The sequence below is a fragment of the Lichenostomus cassidix genome, chromosome 1Aa, assembly GCF_008360975.1.
Source record: "Lichenostomus cassidix isolate B80296 chromosome 1Aa, HeHo_3.0, whole genome shotgun sequence".
NCBI lineage: Eukaryota > Metazoa > Chordata > Aves > Passeriformes > Meliphagidae > Lichenostomus > Lichenostomus cassidix.
The window spans coordinates 57,556,775-57,571,866 of record NC_139480.1 but is presented as its reverse complement, the minus strand read 5'-3'; the positions used below and the strand labels follow the sequence as shown (position 1 = coordinate 57,571,866).

Genomic DNA, 15,092 nt, shown 5'->3' with positions numbered 1-15,092 from the left:
ACCTAAAGGTTAAGTGGGCTTTTTCCTGTGTTTTGGTTTTGGAGTTTTGTGTGTGTGTGTGTGTGTGTTTGCGTGCGCGTGCCCTAAACTGTATTCAGGATCTTGCTCTTTCTTTTTTCTCTCTGAAAATAAGAAGTAAAGAAAAAAATCAAGCTCCATTTATCAAAATTATTTTTAATATGTCAAAAGGGTTATAAGCCTTCATTCCAAATTCTGATCAACCAATTTTTTGTTACGTTTTACAAGGAGAAAATGTGTACAGAGTCAGAGTGTTTAACATGTATTGAATTGGCATCATCTGCTGGTGCAATAACAGTAAAGTCCCTACTCTGTTAGAAGATCTGGCACTTAAATAATATAAGAAATTGTAATCCTGGACTGAGAAGAAAAAAGTAAGTGGGTTTCTGTAAGGAATAAGCTATTACATTCCTTAATAAATCTTGAAGGCACCTGCAGGTGTATTCATTAACACTTTCAGGATTGTGAGGATTGTTCTGTTTCTCACTAAGGGTAGAATTTATTCCTTCAGGATTCCTGTACAAGGAGCATGTCAGAAATAAGCACATCTGGCAGCTGTGGTTAAAGTTCACTTTTCTTGTTCTCATCTCATTTCTGCAAGTCAGATTTCTCCTCACCTTCAGTGAGAAGGTGATGGCAAATAATTTCATACCAGAAATAAATCACGAGGTTTGAGTTGTGAGATTATTAATCTTGGTCACAGTTCAATTTGCAATGTGGTCTCTTTGTTGTCTCTTACATACTTGGTACGCCTAGGACACCTTTCTAGAAAATAAGTTCTGATATAACTGAAACCATGAATCTGCTGTAGGAAGTCCATAGCCTGTGCTATGTAAATCAATGAAACACCACAGTCCTTTCTCATCTGAGATTTATTAATCATAAAAGTAATAAAAAGCAGTAAAATCGTCTGGCTTCATGAACAGGTGATATAATTTCAGCCTACCATATCCTATTCAGCAGCTCATTAAAATACAGTGAAAAAATGCTGACCAAGTTTTGTGAGTCATGGATGTTTACAGATGACCCAAGATGTTTCCTCCTAATTTAGTTAATTGCTACTGTTCCTAATGACTGAAGAATGGGGATTGGAAAGGGCTGATTCAGGCACAGAAACCATAGACTGTTTTATAACTGAGACCTAGAAAGAGTAAGAAAATGAATATTGGAAAAAATCCTGAACCTGCAGACCAGATCATACTTAGACATTCGTTTAAACCTCAGGAACTTTGTTCCTGAAAATATCTTTATTCTTTATGTCCTAATAATTGAATAAATAATGCTGAAGTTCATTTGTCTCCCTTGTCTGGCAGCTGAACCAATTGCCCCCTAATTGTTCCATTGCTTCCTTCACCCCTCACATGCTGTTACTGCAAGCTGAGGTGTTTTGTTTGGTTGTCTGGTTTTTACATCTCTGACATCAGTTCTGTGACTCAGGTAAACCATGAGAATAATTTTTCTGCAAACATGGTCAATGGACAAGGTAGCTTGGATATAGTGATAGGCACCTTGCATCTTAGTCACTTCCTTGTCTGGCACATGTAAATTTTCTGTTATGGAAAATACCCTGTTGTTTATGTTTCTCCTGACTTTATTGTTTGGGAATCCTTTGCCCAAGGAGTGTTCCCTTCTATCTTTCGCTTAGCTGAGATAGAATATGTTTCCTCTTGTTCTGGAGACAAAATCTGAAACATTGCTTTACAGCCTACAATATAGATTGTGTTAAAACTGTACATTTTCACAGATTCTGAACTATATTTTACCCTCTTTTGGAGCAAATGCTGAGAAGGTTCCATTCAGAAAACATTGACTTCAATAGGCCAATTTTCATGAATAAGCGGTTTGCTATTACAGTAAATTTACCTGTCAACCACTTTGAACAGATTGGAAACAAGGAATCTCTCAAGGAGCTGTTGGTCCTTAATGAAAATAGTATGGTACTTTTCAGATAAAGTACTGGTTCAAATAATAGTCAGCTAATGTCCTCTTCTGAACCTTTTAAGAAGGCTCTATGTGTATGAGTATGGGTAAGTTCTTGGAATGCAAAAGAATTCAGTGCAAATTAAACATTTCGTTTGGAGGTACTAAGTGATTACACATCCAAGAGGACTGGAAATGAGAATCAAATGGTATTCTAGGGAAAAATCATTACAGAAAAATATTTTCTTTCAAAAGTGTTATGGTGAAGGATGATAAATCATGAAAATACTAAAGAAGATAAATAAAGAGGCAATTAAAACCAAGTGGTAGACAGAGAGAGTAGAAGAACCAAGTTTCCTTAACCTGTTGAGCTCTAAAATTATTCAGTTTTCATATGTGGAAGATGATTAGAACATTACAAGTTGTAGTACTTTAGCCAGTGTTTCATGCATGCAATAATTTGAAGTCAGTATTTTCAGAAGCATACCCCATTATATGTCAAACTGTTTCAATTGTATGTGTATTTCTATTGTTACATAGTTTAAAATAATTATAAAATGAAGACAAGTAATTTCTTCGTATTGTTTGTGATGCATTTTATGAATTAATAGTTCTGGGTACTTGCTGGCTTAAAGACAAAAGGTATCGAAGAAGGAGAATAAAATTCCTGACTCAGAATAGGGGTTTTTGGACACCTTTCTGTCAGGAAACTGAGATAGCTAAGTCCAGTGAATTATGCTATCTGTATCTAATGTTGGGCAGGACTCCTGCCCCCATCCCAAGTATAAAAAGCTAATAGGAGTCTCAGGCTTCCTATTCCTGGGTTGTTTCTTCTTATTTTCTTTTTTCTTTCAATAGACACTATTAGCTAATAGATGGCTGCTGACTTCATTGGCCAAACAAGTTTAGAGAACATATCAAGAACTCTAATGGGTAGTTAGAGTATGTTCTTGATCATGTAGAAAAATGTGACTTAGAAGGGTAAAAAAAGGAGATTTTGGGGTCCTCCTCTTGGAAGACAAATCAGCTTGATCTTGGAACAATACAATATACTCTGACACTTTAACTCTCAACCTAGTCCATGCTTGAGAAATGAGTGCTCTTAACATCTCTCTTCACTCGATGGAGGCTGCCAGGACTGAGGATTTTAATTTACACTGCCAATCAGGCAATCCCAAGCTGTTCCAAAAAACAGAGAGGGAAGATGGATAAAAGCCATTATTGTGGGAAAAAAAGAGCACTGCAGAGCTTAAGCCAGAGGGAATGACATAAATAAAGGTGTCGTATAAGTTAGGGTACAGCCTGCATTCCATATATGTTCGTATAGCTACGTATTTCAGCATTCATTTTTGTGTAATATTATCCCAAACCCATGACCACCTGAGTGCTGACATTTTCTGATTGTGGCTGCTATATTATATGTTTTATCAATTGTTTGCGTACAGTTGCAACAGCTTTATCAGCTTAAAATTTAACCAGTAACTTTTCTCCCTTCTACTGCTGCCTTGTCAGTTCCCCTGAAGTAAGTAGCTACTTCGCTGCTGAAATCATAAAATACCTATCTAATAAAAATCCTTCTGGTGCAAAAATTCAAAGATTAAAGCGGTATATCTGAGGCACACATTAGCTTGCTGTAGTTGAAAATACCTTAATTTGAAAGCACTATATTGAAAGTTTGTTAATGATACATCAGAAATGAGCTAAGTCTGGTTTCAGAAGTACAGATATAATTGGCTTCAGTTGAGGGTTATGTCATTTTAATAAAATTTTATTAGGAAGCATTTCACAGCCATAACTGATGGTTTAAGATAAATACAGTTCTTCATACATGACCTACTGCTAACCTTTATTTATTCCTCTTTCGCCTCTCAGTGTTAACAGAAGCTGCTGTGACTGAGCTCTCCATTGCCATCTCTCATCTCATCCATGTCTACAGCAAAAGCTTTGATACAAATTACCAGCTTGCCAGCATACCTAAAAGCCCTTTATGTGCAGACATCAGCCTGAATTCCCAGCTCAGCTTCACTGTTTATGCGGCCCATAACATCCCAGAAGCCTGGGTGAAGAGGTAGGAGGAAGTCCAGCAAGTGTTCATAGGAAGATGTGTTGTCTGTTTGACAACAGTTATTTTTCACAGATACTAACTCACCTCTGTTGCTTTGGTGGTGGTCCTACATTAATGTTACAGACTGACTGAGTGGGTGTATCTCTAATGTTTTTTCTAGCACAAAGTGAATTTTCTAAAGCTAGGCTGATTAGGAGGCTTCCAAGCCCCATAGACAGATAGAAAATCAAAGAGGGAACCCTAGCCCATTGTCCTTGACTGGTGTGGAAGGATGGTAATAGAAGCAATATCAAAGCACTGGCCTTGACGGCTGTGCATACAAAAGTTTCCATGACGGGCTTGCTCAGCAGGAGGCAGGAAAAAGTGTGTGCTGCACAGGGAGGGCATTTGGACTGAAACTTCGTGTGGTCTCTGCAGGACAAGTAACTGAAAGGGTTGGAGGCCAGCTTCCCAAGTTAAACAGAGGGGTGCTTTTGCTGGAAGCCAATCTGAGTGAGGCTTTTTCAGCAACTTTTCCTCTTGGTGTGTTCAAACCATGTCACGTAGCTAAGAACCTGAACTGGTGATGCTCTTTATAGATGTGATTAAAATAAGCTTGCAGATCCAAGTATACCTAGAATCAGCATAGCACAAGAAATAAAAAGGAGACAAATTCAATAAAAAAAAACAGAGACAACTTTAATAAGAAGCTGATAGAAGTATTCTTTTCTGCATTGCTCAAATTTGGAAAAACTTGTCTTTTCAAGTAGCTGCTTTTCCTACTCTGAGCAAAACTGGTGTTCTTCTCTCACCACTCCAGTGGGATCAAAGGACCACAGTCTGGTAGCATTATTTTTATGAGTCAAAAAGCTGTTCTCAAAGTTTTTGTTAATTTTCCCTTGCTCCTACTTTACCTTCAATCCCAAATGTCTGTGGGATCATTTTCATTAGACTGTGAGCAAGAGAGTGGACTATAGAGCATTGCCTGTAATTAGCAGTTTAGTAAAAATCTGAGGCACTTTGCATTAGTTAAGGTAATAAATACAGAATTATAATCACTATCCTAATTTCAGATGGTTATATCACTCCCACTGCATTTTATGTTTTACCAGAAAAATGTGAAATTACACATAGCCTAAAGGCCACTGATGACTTCAATGCTATGCTCAAGCGCATGAAAATGAGAGTCTTTCTACTCCTTAATCTCCCTTTTCAGTCTTTACAATATTCATAGCTAGCATGGACTTCTTAACATGAACTGCTGCTCTAACACTTGGTTTCAAGGACTTTTACTAACATCAGTCATATGCATGCTCCCCATTCTTACTTTTCTGCACTGCATGAACTCATTCTGACTTTGTCATGAATCTCATGTTCCCTTTCTAAAGGTCATGTTATGATCTTGCAGATGTTTAAACATGTATTTCAATATATCTATATTCCTGTATATGTGTAATGTATAATATATATTATATAAGAAAATATACATATATGATACATGATATTATGTATCAGTACTTCTGTTTAAACAGCAATACTTAATCATTTGATTGTATTAAAACCTAGTATTTACTGAACTGTCCTCTAACTATTTGTAAAGTTTAGACTCTAGGGGGAGTATTTCCTAGTCCTGCAAGGTAAGTTTTTCCTTCTTTGCATTGATGCCTCATAGGTACTGCAGTCCACAGATAATTTTCTTTCAATTGAAAAAAAAGGAAAAAAAATTAAATCTGCTACAATAATTATAAAATATATTATAATGTTCTGGAAGAGATGAACCATCATTCTTGTAAGTATGGCAAAGTCAGGCACCTTCAATCTGCAACTGCCTCAGATTTGGTGTTCTCATTTGACTGCTTTCCATGTTCATCATTCTTGTACAGAATGAGGTCTAAAGCTGAATCTGGCAGGAAGATCTGGAAGTTACACAACTATTTAGGAACATTAGTTATTTATACTCTATCTTGACTAATATTTTAAAGATTTCAGTAAGAGGAATGTGAAATGAGATATTTACAGACCTGAATTTCACTCTGAAACTGCTCAGTTCGCTCTCTGAAGGCCAACAGAGAGGGCTTTAATGCTTCTGCTGTAAAAGAATGTATAGAGTTCCTTGAATAATAATCTGTTTTTTGCAGATTGGGAAAAGAAGTTATAAATAGAATCACAGAATGGCCTGGGTTGGATGGAACCTTAAAAATCATCTCATTCCAACCTCCCTGTCATGGGATGGGACACTTTCCACTATCCCAGGTTGCTCAGAGCCCCATCCAACCTGGCCTTGAACACTTTCAGTGAAGAGATAGCCACAGCTTCTCTGGGCAACTTATGCCAGTGTTTCACCACCCCCACAATAAAGACTTTTTTCCTAATATCTAATCTAAATCTAACCTCTTTCAGTTTAAAGCCTTCCCTTGTCATAGTACCACATTCCCTTGTAAATTATCCCTTCTCAGCTCTCTTGTAGGCCTCCTTTAGCTGCTGGAAGTTGTTCTAATGTCTGGGCACCCCATTCTCTCAATCTTCACAGGAGAGATGCTCAAGCTCTCTGAGCATCTTCGTGTCCCTCTCTGGACCTGCTCAGACAGTTCCATGAGTTCCAGCTTCACATGTTGGGGGGCCCCAGAGCTGGATGCAGTTCTCCGGGTGGGAGATTTCTTGTTGACTGTATGATAAGCAAGTAGTAACACTTCACAGCTTATGTCCAAATTGTCATTCACTGCAATAATGAAAAAAAAAAATAGTCTTAATGACAAAAACATAGGAGAGAACCAAGTGTCTTTAGGACTTTTCTTGAGCTCTGAACTTAAAGAAAAAACCCCAAAAATTTAAACACCCCTCCACGGGCACATTAATATGAGATTAATAATTTTTATTCCTTGTCTCATGTAAGAATGGATATCCACACGTTTCTGAGCGGTTACCTTCAGATATACTTTGCTGGACATGGTACATTACAATTAAGTTTTTTTCTTTTTTCGCCTTTGTAGCTACCAAGTTTTCTCTTTTTCCTGTTCACTAATTTATGCTGGGAAAGACAATATGTCAAGTGAAGATTTGCAAAGACACTCCAGTTAAAAGATCCTTTTTTTTCCTTGCTGACTGGAACGAGAAGTAAGTTTTGGTTTGTGTTTGATAGATGTTTGTCTGACAGATATTACACATCAGATATTCGTTAAAGAAAAACACCAAATGCATCTTTTTTGTGGATGAACAAATTAAACTCCACAGAATTCACAGAAACACAGGGAGACTTGAATGAGATAGAAATGGGATAGACGGAGGAAGGCAAATAGGTCTAAGGTAAATCTGGTCTGACAAAAAGCTAAACTAAGCTGATCTGTGAATAGCTTTTGTTCACTGGAGGCATCTAGGAGTACTGGAACTGAAAGCAGATGCAAGCAAAGGCTATAGTTCTGTTTTTTGAGTAATTCCACCTTTTCAAACTACCTCTAGTACATCTGCAATCCAGCTTGAGAACCTGCTGTAACATTTCATGAAGGTTCTTTTTTACAGAGCAGCAAGGCTGTTGTGGTTTGTTGGTTTGGGGTTTTGTTTGTTTGTTTGCTTGTTTACTTTTTGGGCTTTATTTCGTTTGTTTTTTTTAAGAAGAATCTGCAGTTTTAAAATGAAGACTTTAATTTGAGACTGGAATTTTAGGGTGAAGGCTACCTGTCACCTGTCTGTCTCATACTCAAACAACATTTATTTAAGGCAATGGCATGACAAAAAGCATATTTGCAATAGATGAATGTCCTGGGGTGACATTATGAAACCACTTTACTCCTTACCTGCCAACAGCTGCTGTACCTTTAAGACAGACGAGGCCGGGGAGAGCAGAGCCAGGGTGGGTTAATGGCCAACCCAACAGTCAGTTCAGCCTAGCCCACCTGGGGTCAGTTTAACGGCCAACCCAACGGTCAGTTCAGCCTAGCCCACCTGGGGTCAGTTTAACGGCCAACCCAACGGTCAGTTCAGCCTAGCTAACCTGGGGTCAGTTTAACGGCCAACTCAGCGGTCAGTTCAGCCTAGCTAACCTGGGGTCAGTTTTCTCTTGGGAGGAGGCGCTCATCCCTGAGTGTTTCCTTCTGAACACCTTTGTCTCCCAAACTGAGACAATGGGAGACAAATATGCTTTTTTTTTTTGGTTTTTTTATTTTTTTAAATGATGGTGGTGATATAGAGTTCTTTCAGCTTCTTGATCATGACATATTTATATTTACAATCTCTGACATTTTGGGTATTTTACATCACCATTTACTGTATTCTAAATCTGAAAGCAGCTTGATTACATTAGAATTGAGCAAAGGCTACAAGTCTGAAAACGTTTGTGGTTTTTTTTAAATTAAAATTGAACACAGTGTAATTCATAACTTCTGTTTTCCTTTTTCTAAGACACATGACAGTTTCAAACTGGTCAAATGGAAGAAGAGCTTTTTATGTCAAACATTTTCATCTTAGTGGAGGGATAGAGGAAGATTAATAAGTCTGCCTTATGATTAAGAAACAAAAGGGGTGCATTTCTGCTGAGCATCCAAGTAATTATTATAGGGCTTAACATTTGCTTTGGTGTCTCAATTGTGCCCATAGCATTTGAGTACACAACCCTCAGTCTTCTGTATAATTGGAAAGTAGCAGCTGTCCTTGTGTTAAAAAAATTGGATCATTCCCTTTTGCTCTGTAGGAATATTCACCTTGCCCAAGCTTTGGTCAAGTAGTTTCTTATGGTACATATAGGCAGATATAATAGAAATATAGGAGGAGGATTTTATTTCTTAGGAGCAGTTCTGGCTTCTAAAATGTGGCTAGTGCCTTTCTGGAATGCATCTTACAAAACATTTTCTAAAACAAAATATAAGATAGAGTAGAAATAAATTTTTAGCATAACTGAAATTTCTGCTCTTCTTCCATTCCTTGAAAATGTAAAGCAATCAGACTGAAGCTTCATGCTTTCTGTCAAAACCTCTCCCTTGCAAAATCATTATTAAATTTGCACGATTCTATCCAAAAGCTTCTCGGAAAAATAAGCAATTAAGTATGCAGATCAAATCCTTTCATAGGTCATAGATGCTTGTAAGAGGCTCTTAATATCACTTCTAGAAATATGTGAAACATGAGTGCCTTTTTACTTTTTATTGTTGCTTGAGTTTCAAAAGTAATTTTCAAAATCTATTTCAGATGGATTCCAAAGTAAAACCAAAATTTATATCTGTCTGGCAGGCTTTTCAGTATTTCTCTCAAACATTAAAGGTATTCACATATTTTCCACCTCAAACTGATTGACCTAGATTTGTTAAAGTCTCAATGCATGAGGGGAGGTTTCTTGAACCCCATGTTCTGAGGTCCAGGATGAGAATTTGGGGAACAAGGTATGCCATTATTTTTGTATGTTTATACTGTACTCAAAACTGGGTTTTGTGAAAGAATGCTCTTTTTGAGTCAAAACAGAGACATCAAGAAAGCATTTAAAATCAGCTAACAGCCTTAAACTGAGAGTGGGTTTAGATTAGATGTCAGCAAGAAATTCTTTGCTCTGAGGGTGGGGAGGCCCTGGCAGACTTTGCCCAGAGAAGCTGATCATGGCTGTTAAAAATCTATGTGGTGAAAGGTCACAAGGAAGAGCATCTATTACATTAGGAAGTCTGATATTCTCTATATAGCTATGGATCAGTCAGGCCATAAGATAAACCTGGCTAATTCAAAATGAGTTCTGATCTTAGATTAGGAGTGATTTGAACAGGGGAAAAAAACCTGAGAGCAGTGTTTTGGTGATTAGGAATCTAGGTAGGGAGCTTCTACCAAAGACAAGGCTTGCTTTATTTGCTGATTTTCATGTATTTAATTTCGATATTCAAGTGCTTTAGGCAGTTAGTGTCTGAGCTTTAACTTGATAGGTTTTTACATATAAATATGAGTGTCTATTAAAGTCTGTTATCATATTTAATCTTTCCCAGAATATTCTCAGAAATGATGGGAATAATTTGATACCTAAGGAGGTTGCCTTGTGTAGTGTTTCTTCCGTTTGTTCTTTTTTGAGAGTATACTTTTGCTGTAGAACTTGTATATTACCTTTGGAAACTGTGACTGTCTTCTTGGTGCAGAGTCCAACAGGCTGGTGCCATTAAGCTTATAATGTGTAAAGTCCAAACTTTGCCCCCTTATTTTCTCATCAGTTTAATTTTTCAGTGGCTGAGATCTCTTAGTTATTTTCTTTGGTCTTAGCTGGTTGCTCTTAATATATTTATTTCACCATCTCTTCTTTTTCCATCCTTCATAATTTGTGTTAAACCTACAGACATGAAGTATGGAATTAGCATTAAGCCTACCATTCATCACCTCAAGATCCTTTCTTGGCATTGGGTTTCCCTTGTCTCTGTATTTTGTTTGGCTTGTCTGTTTTGTTTCCACTCTCTCAGGGCACAGCCTGGGTTGCCCCAGAGCTCTTCTGTGTAGAGTACTTTTAGGAAACAAGCTGTATAACTTTATCAGATATCTATAACTGACACCCACTCAGTGAGCAGCTTCTTTGTTCTTCTCAACTGCTGTTGAAATTGTTCACCCATGGGATGTCTTATTTCAGCCTAGATTTCCATCCCCTTCTTAGTCATCCATTTGACTCAGCCTCATATAGTCACAAAGGGTGAGACCACCTGGGTAAGCTTAGCTATGTATTAATCAAGGTTCTTAAGAGAAATACAGGTATTCCTTGTATATCACATGTCACCAGAAGGGAAATTTTGGTCCTCCTTGGCCCATGCTTTAACTCTTTGGATGTGTAAGTTGTCAGAATTTTCAGGCTCTTTTTCTCCTAGTAGTAGTGCTATATAATGTGTCCTAGGGAAACTCTGGCAAGTATTTGCTGTCTGCAGTGATGATGTTGAGAGTTTTTTCCCCTTTCCAGGTTCCCAAGGAGTGTTAACAATTGTCCGTATCAGAAAATGCATCTCTTGGTTTCATATTTTTGTCTGTTCAAAGCATTAAGGGCTCTTTAAAGTTAAGTGTAGCTCTGTCAAACATTTTTATGTAACAAGGGCAGTGCTGTTGGCCTCTCAGTGAATAAGACAGAACAAGTTATTTTTAGCAGGTAAACCAGTTCAGTTTCCCAATAATTGTTTCTAACTAATTATGCGTAAGGAAGAGTGCATGAGACAGGGAAAGAAAACTTGAAAGCTATAAATAGGGACACGTGGGAAGCAGTTGAGAATTGCTTCTCAATTCTGTTCATGGTAATCAGAAAGAGTGGGAAATGGTTGTCTTGCTTTGTTATTAAAAAAGGGAGGTGTGCAAATTTGCATAATTTAAAAATTTTGGAAGACTGATGATCTGAAATTTTGATATTAATGCTAATATGGAGAACCTCAGATTTTCAGCTGAAAACCATCTGCTTTTCAGTATATTCAAGGAAACTTTCTCAAAATCAATAGAAATTTGATAGATTTGGAACTTGGAGCAAAATCTTATGCTGATTTTACCTTACACTATTACCATGCTTTACTTCTAGCACTCATAATTCTTAGGTTTTGAAGGCTAATATACTTTGTAAATGCAGTTTCTACTTCTGCTTGCTGTTTAAGTATGAGCATATCTTTTTTAAAATGCTGAGTTGTATTCCTCTGTGACTCTGTTATTCAAATTTATCTTTTAGTTTGTTTTCCTAATCTCCAGTTTATGCAGATCTTTTGTTTTCTTAATGATTATATGATCAATGTGGTATAATCCTTGTAGCCCCTGGCTGCTTATATTGATTTTGTTTATACAGAAAAAACATTTCTCCACTTCAGAAATTCAAGTTTCCACTGAATATACATGGAAAAAGCTTAAAAATTAACTCTTCAGGAAAAAGAAAATGCAAACTTCCACATGTCTGGATAATTACATGTGTGTTCTTCCCATACATATGAAAGTATCTGGCTTATTAGAATAATTCTAATTTTAGATCAATTTTCACAAACTGTATAAAAGAACTAAATGACCAAGTGAGCTAATGGTCAATTCAAAGTTGAGATGAATATTGATAAAACTGAATTTTCTCACTAAAAAATGTGAATCCGTTATTGCTGTTAAGACAACATCTGCCTTTAAATTGTGATTGAGAAATATCACGCCACCAAAGCACACCAGAACAAGAGAATGATTTTCATACTCAGAAGCAACTCTTGGTTGCTTAAGTGGTGTTTTCCTCTGAAGACACAAGATGGCAAATAACTACTGCTTTACACTTCACCCTTAACATGTTGTTTATTCTGAAATAGCCTTTCATTGTTAAGGTAATGCTAAAGCAAAGTTTAATCAAGCTTTTCCTGCCTTTCCAGCTCTAGTAGTTACTATTAAAGTGAATGAGTTTTTATCTGCCTCTTCTCAAATGTTATGACTCAAGTTAATGGTTGCCAGTACTCATCAACGTATTGAAGGGTTGCATTTTCCTTCAGAGCGCAACTTCTACAATTCATAGCTTGCTATATGTGTTAGGGCATCTAGAAAAATGTAGAAATAACTCACTTGTTGCAACAATGCTCAGAATTTTTTAACTTTTATTTTTCTCTTTTCTGATTTTCTTTTAGAGTCAACTTCCCTCTACAAATAAAGGCTCTTCCGAGGGAAACTATGCTGACAATAAAATTACTGGGAGTAAACAGTGCCTCTAAAAATAAAGAAGTGCTTGCTTGGACATGCTCCCCATTGTATGCAGAAGAGTAAGTTCTGTTTTGTATGACAGCTTAAGAAAAGACCATTCTTGAATAGTGTTGCACTTAACCTGGGAGAAATATAAAAAGAAAAAAAAAATTACTCATTTCAGGACCTCCTGCAATAAGACTGAGAGGGTCACAAAAGCAGGAAACTGCTTTTGATGTGCCAGTAAGAGCCCCATCCACAGGCCTTTCTTTCTTTCCCTTACACTGTTTTTGAGCTTGGCTTAGGTGACTGTTTAACACTTAGGATAAAATTCACTAGGCCTACTGCAAGGCACTTTCCTGTAGCTATGAAAAATCTTTATCTTCCTTGTTCACAATGGTTGTTTTTTGTTCTTTGGGTTTTGTTTTGTTTTTTCTGTTCCCACACACATTCATTCTGCTTAAATTGGGACCGTTAGTGCTGACCACAATGAGCACTTTTCACTCTCCACACCACTTTAGAAGCTTTCCTCTCTTTCCTAAACACTTCTTTCTACACAGTACACAGTGTGACAGTGGTTTAAAGGTGCTTGTAGTTTGAATGTCACTGCAGTGATGTATAAACAGAGATCCATGGTAAATTTTCTGCAGTGCTCTAAATATATTTCAGTAGCACTGAGACATCTGAATGTAAATAGAGTCTTTGCAGTGATACCAACTTTTATTTAGAGTCCACGCCCCTGCAGTACCCTCAGTGTAATAGAGGAACATGTTCAAGCCCACAGGTTTCTGCATTAGCATCAACCTCTAAATTATAGCTCTTTTCTTATCTTGAGATATCTTGATCTACTTCTCTATATGGTGGCAATCACTATTTAAAACAAAATAAACCAAAAAGATCTGACTGCATGTATTAGTTTGATATATTTGAAAAACCTTGTGTTTCCTTGAACTTTCAATCTGAGAGGCTTAGGAAATAATTTAGTCTGGGCTAGAGGCTTTTTCTATCTTTTCAGAGAACATTCAAGGTTGCTCTGCTCTTTTGTGACCTAGTGTTTAGAGCACTTAGCTTGAAGGAAAGAAAGAAGCATGAATCAAATTTCTGCTCAAAAGATCGCTTGGGCAATTTATTAAATTACTTTTCTTTCATAGTCAGTCTTAAGAAGAACACTTCACTCTTCCATTGTGTATGTATTTTTAAAGAAAGCATGAAATATGTTTGATAAGTTGATTAAGTGATAACTTAATGAGGGGGCACTTATCCCATTTACCTCCAAAGGTACCTATATGAGAATTCTGCTCTTGAGAACCTGTGTTATCTTGGAGGATTTCTTATTTTTCAGCATTCAAGTCCAAAAGGAATGACTTTTGGAAGGTCTTAAAGTCCCCAGTTCCATGTCACATATATTTTTTCATGTATACCAGCAGAGCAAGCACGTTGGTTTTCATGAGGTAGATCGCCAAGTCACCCATGCAGTTTCAAAAATTTTCCTGAAAAATGGTTCCTAGAACACCATCAACACAGTGAAGGGGATAGAGGGCTACTTTCCTTTCATTTGCTGTGTAATTTTAGAGATCACTGCTGAAATGACCCTTCAAAGCAGAAATCAAGGTTGAGTTGTTGCAGAGGAATGATTTAAGAATAGCCCATTCAACACCCCCTAATCTGATAACTGTGTCATTTACAATTGCAGTAATTACTACCACAAAGAAGCCTAATGCTTTTTCCTCCTTTGGCCAACCACACCTCCATAGGATTATATATTCCCTGTTATTTCAATTGATAGACTGGCTGGTTTGAAAATAAGAATTGCCCTGAAACTCCCCTTGCTTCTGGAATGCAACTAAACTTCAAGACTTATTTCAACAGAGTACTTCTGTACTTGAAAGTATGTACCAAGAAAAGATTTGTACCTCTAGTGTCATGCTAATATGTCAAGAGCACCTTGTATTACTGCAAAGATTATGGTATTAAGGTTTTTAAATAACAAACTCTGTAAATGTGTATAAAGAGATTGAAGAAATCTGACCAGAAAATCTTTGACAAAACATTTCTAGCTTGGAAAATACCACTTTCTCAAAATAAAACTTTACTCAGAGGTGAATTTGAGTTCTAAAAATATCTTAACATTCTTATGTCTAGGATTTAATTTACTGGGGAAAGGACACAAATAAGCTCTTTAAAGAAGCCAGCTGCCCTGAGGTATTTGCCTGGGTCATCAAACATCCTGGTTCAAATCCTTGTCTCAGCTGGTCTCTTCTCAGGGTCAGTGAAGATAAGAACAGAAGGTGGTCCCTCTTTTTCTATTCAGACGATTTTAAAAAATTGTTTTGTTAAACATTGGAAAAAGACAATAAATTTCAAACATTTCTTAAAATACGGTTCCTTATTTCTATCCAGTTATATAACCTACTAATTAAAACCACAGAAAATCAGTTCAAACTTTTTCAGCTTATGTTAAAGAGAGAAGAAAATAAAAAACCCCAGTTTTGGGTTA

At 36.9% G+C, this 15,092-nt stretch overlaps 1 protein-coding gene and 1 long non-coding RNA gene across 3 annotated transcripts in view; one reads left to right on the top strand and one right to left on the bottom strand.

The window, feature by feature from the left end:
• Positions 1–15,092, top strand: part of PIK3C2G (phosphatidylinositol-4-phosphate 3-kinase catalytic subunit type 2 gamma) — a 218,246-nt gene that overhangs the window by 52,837 nt on the left and 150,317 nt on the right. Inside the window, 4 exon segments of the mRNA XM_085049213.1 lie at positions 3,811–4,006; positions 6,973–7,012; positions 7,014–7,096; positions 12,544–12,675. Coding sequence (XP_084905339.1) covers positions 3,811–4,006; positions 6,973–7,012; positions 7,014–7,096; positions 12,544–12,675 — 451 coding nt within the window.
• Positions 5,551–7,841, bottom strand: LOC146443962 (uncharacterized). Of its 2 annotated transcripts, none has more exons than XR_014849391.1 (4): positions 7,774–7,841; positions 6,374–6,701; positions 6,004–6,071; positions 5,551–5,898 (listed from the first exon to the last, which is right to left on the bottom strand). It is a non-coding gene; the product is annotated as an uncharacterized LOC146443962 (long non-coding RNA). The 2 variants fall into 2 exon arrangements; XR_014849390.1 differs by having other exon boundaries at positions 6,559–6,701.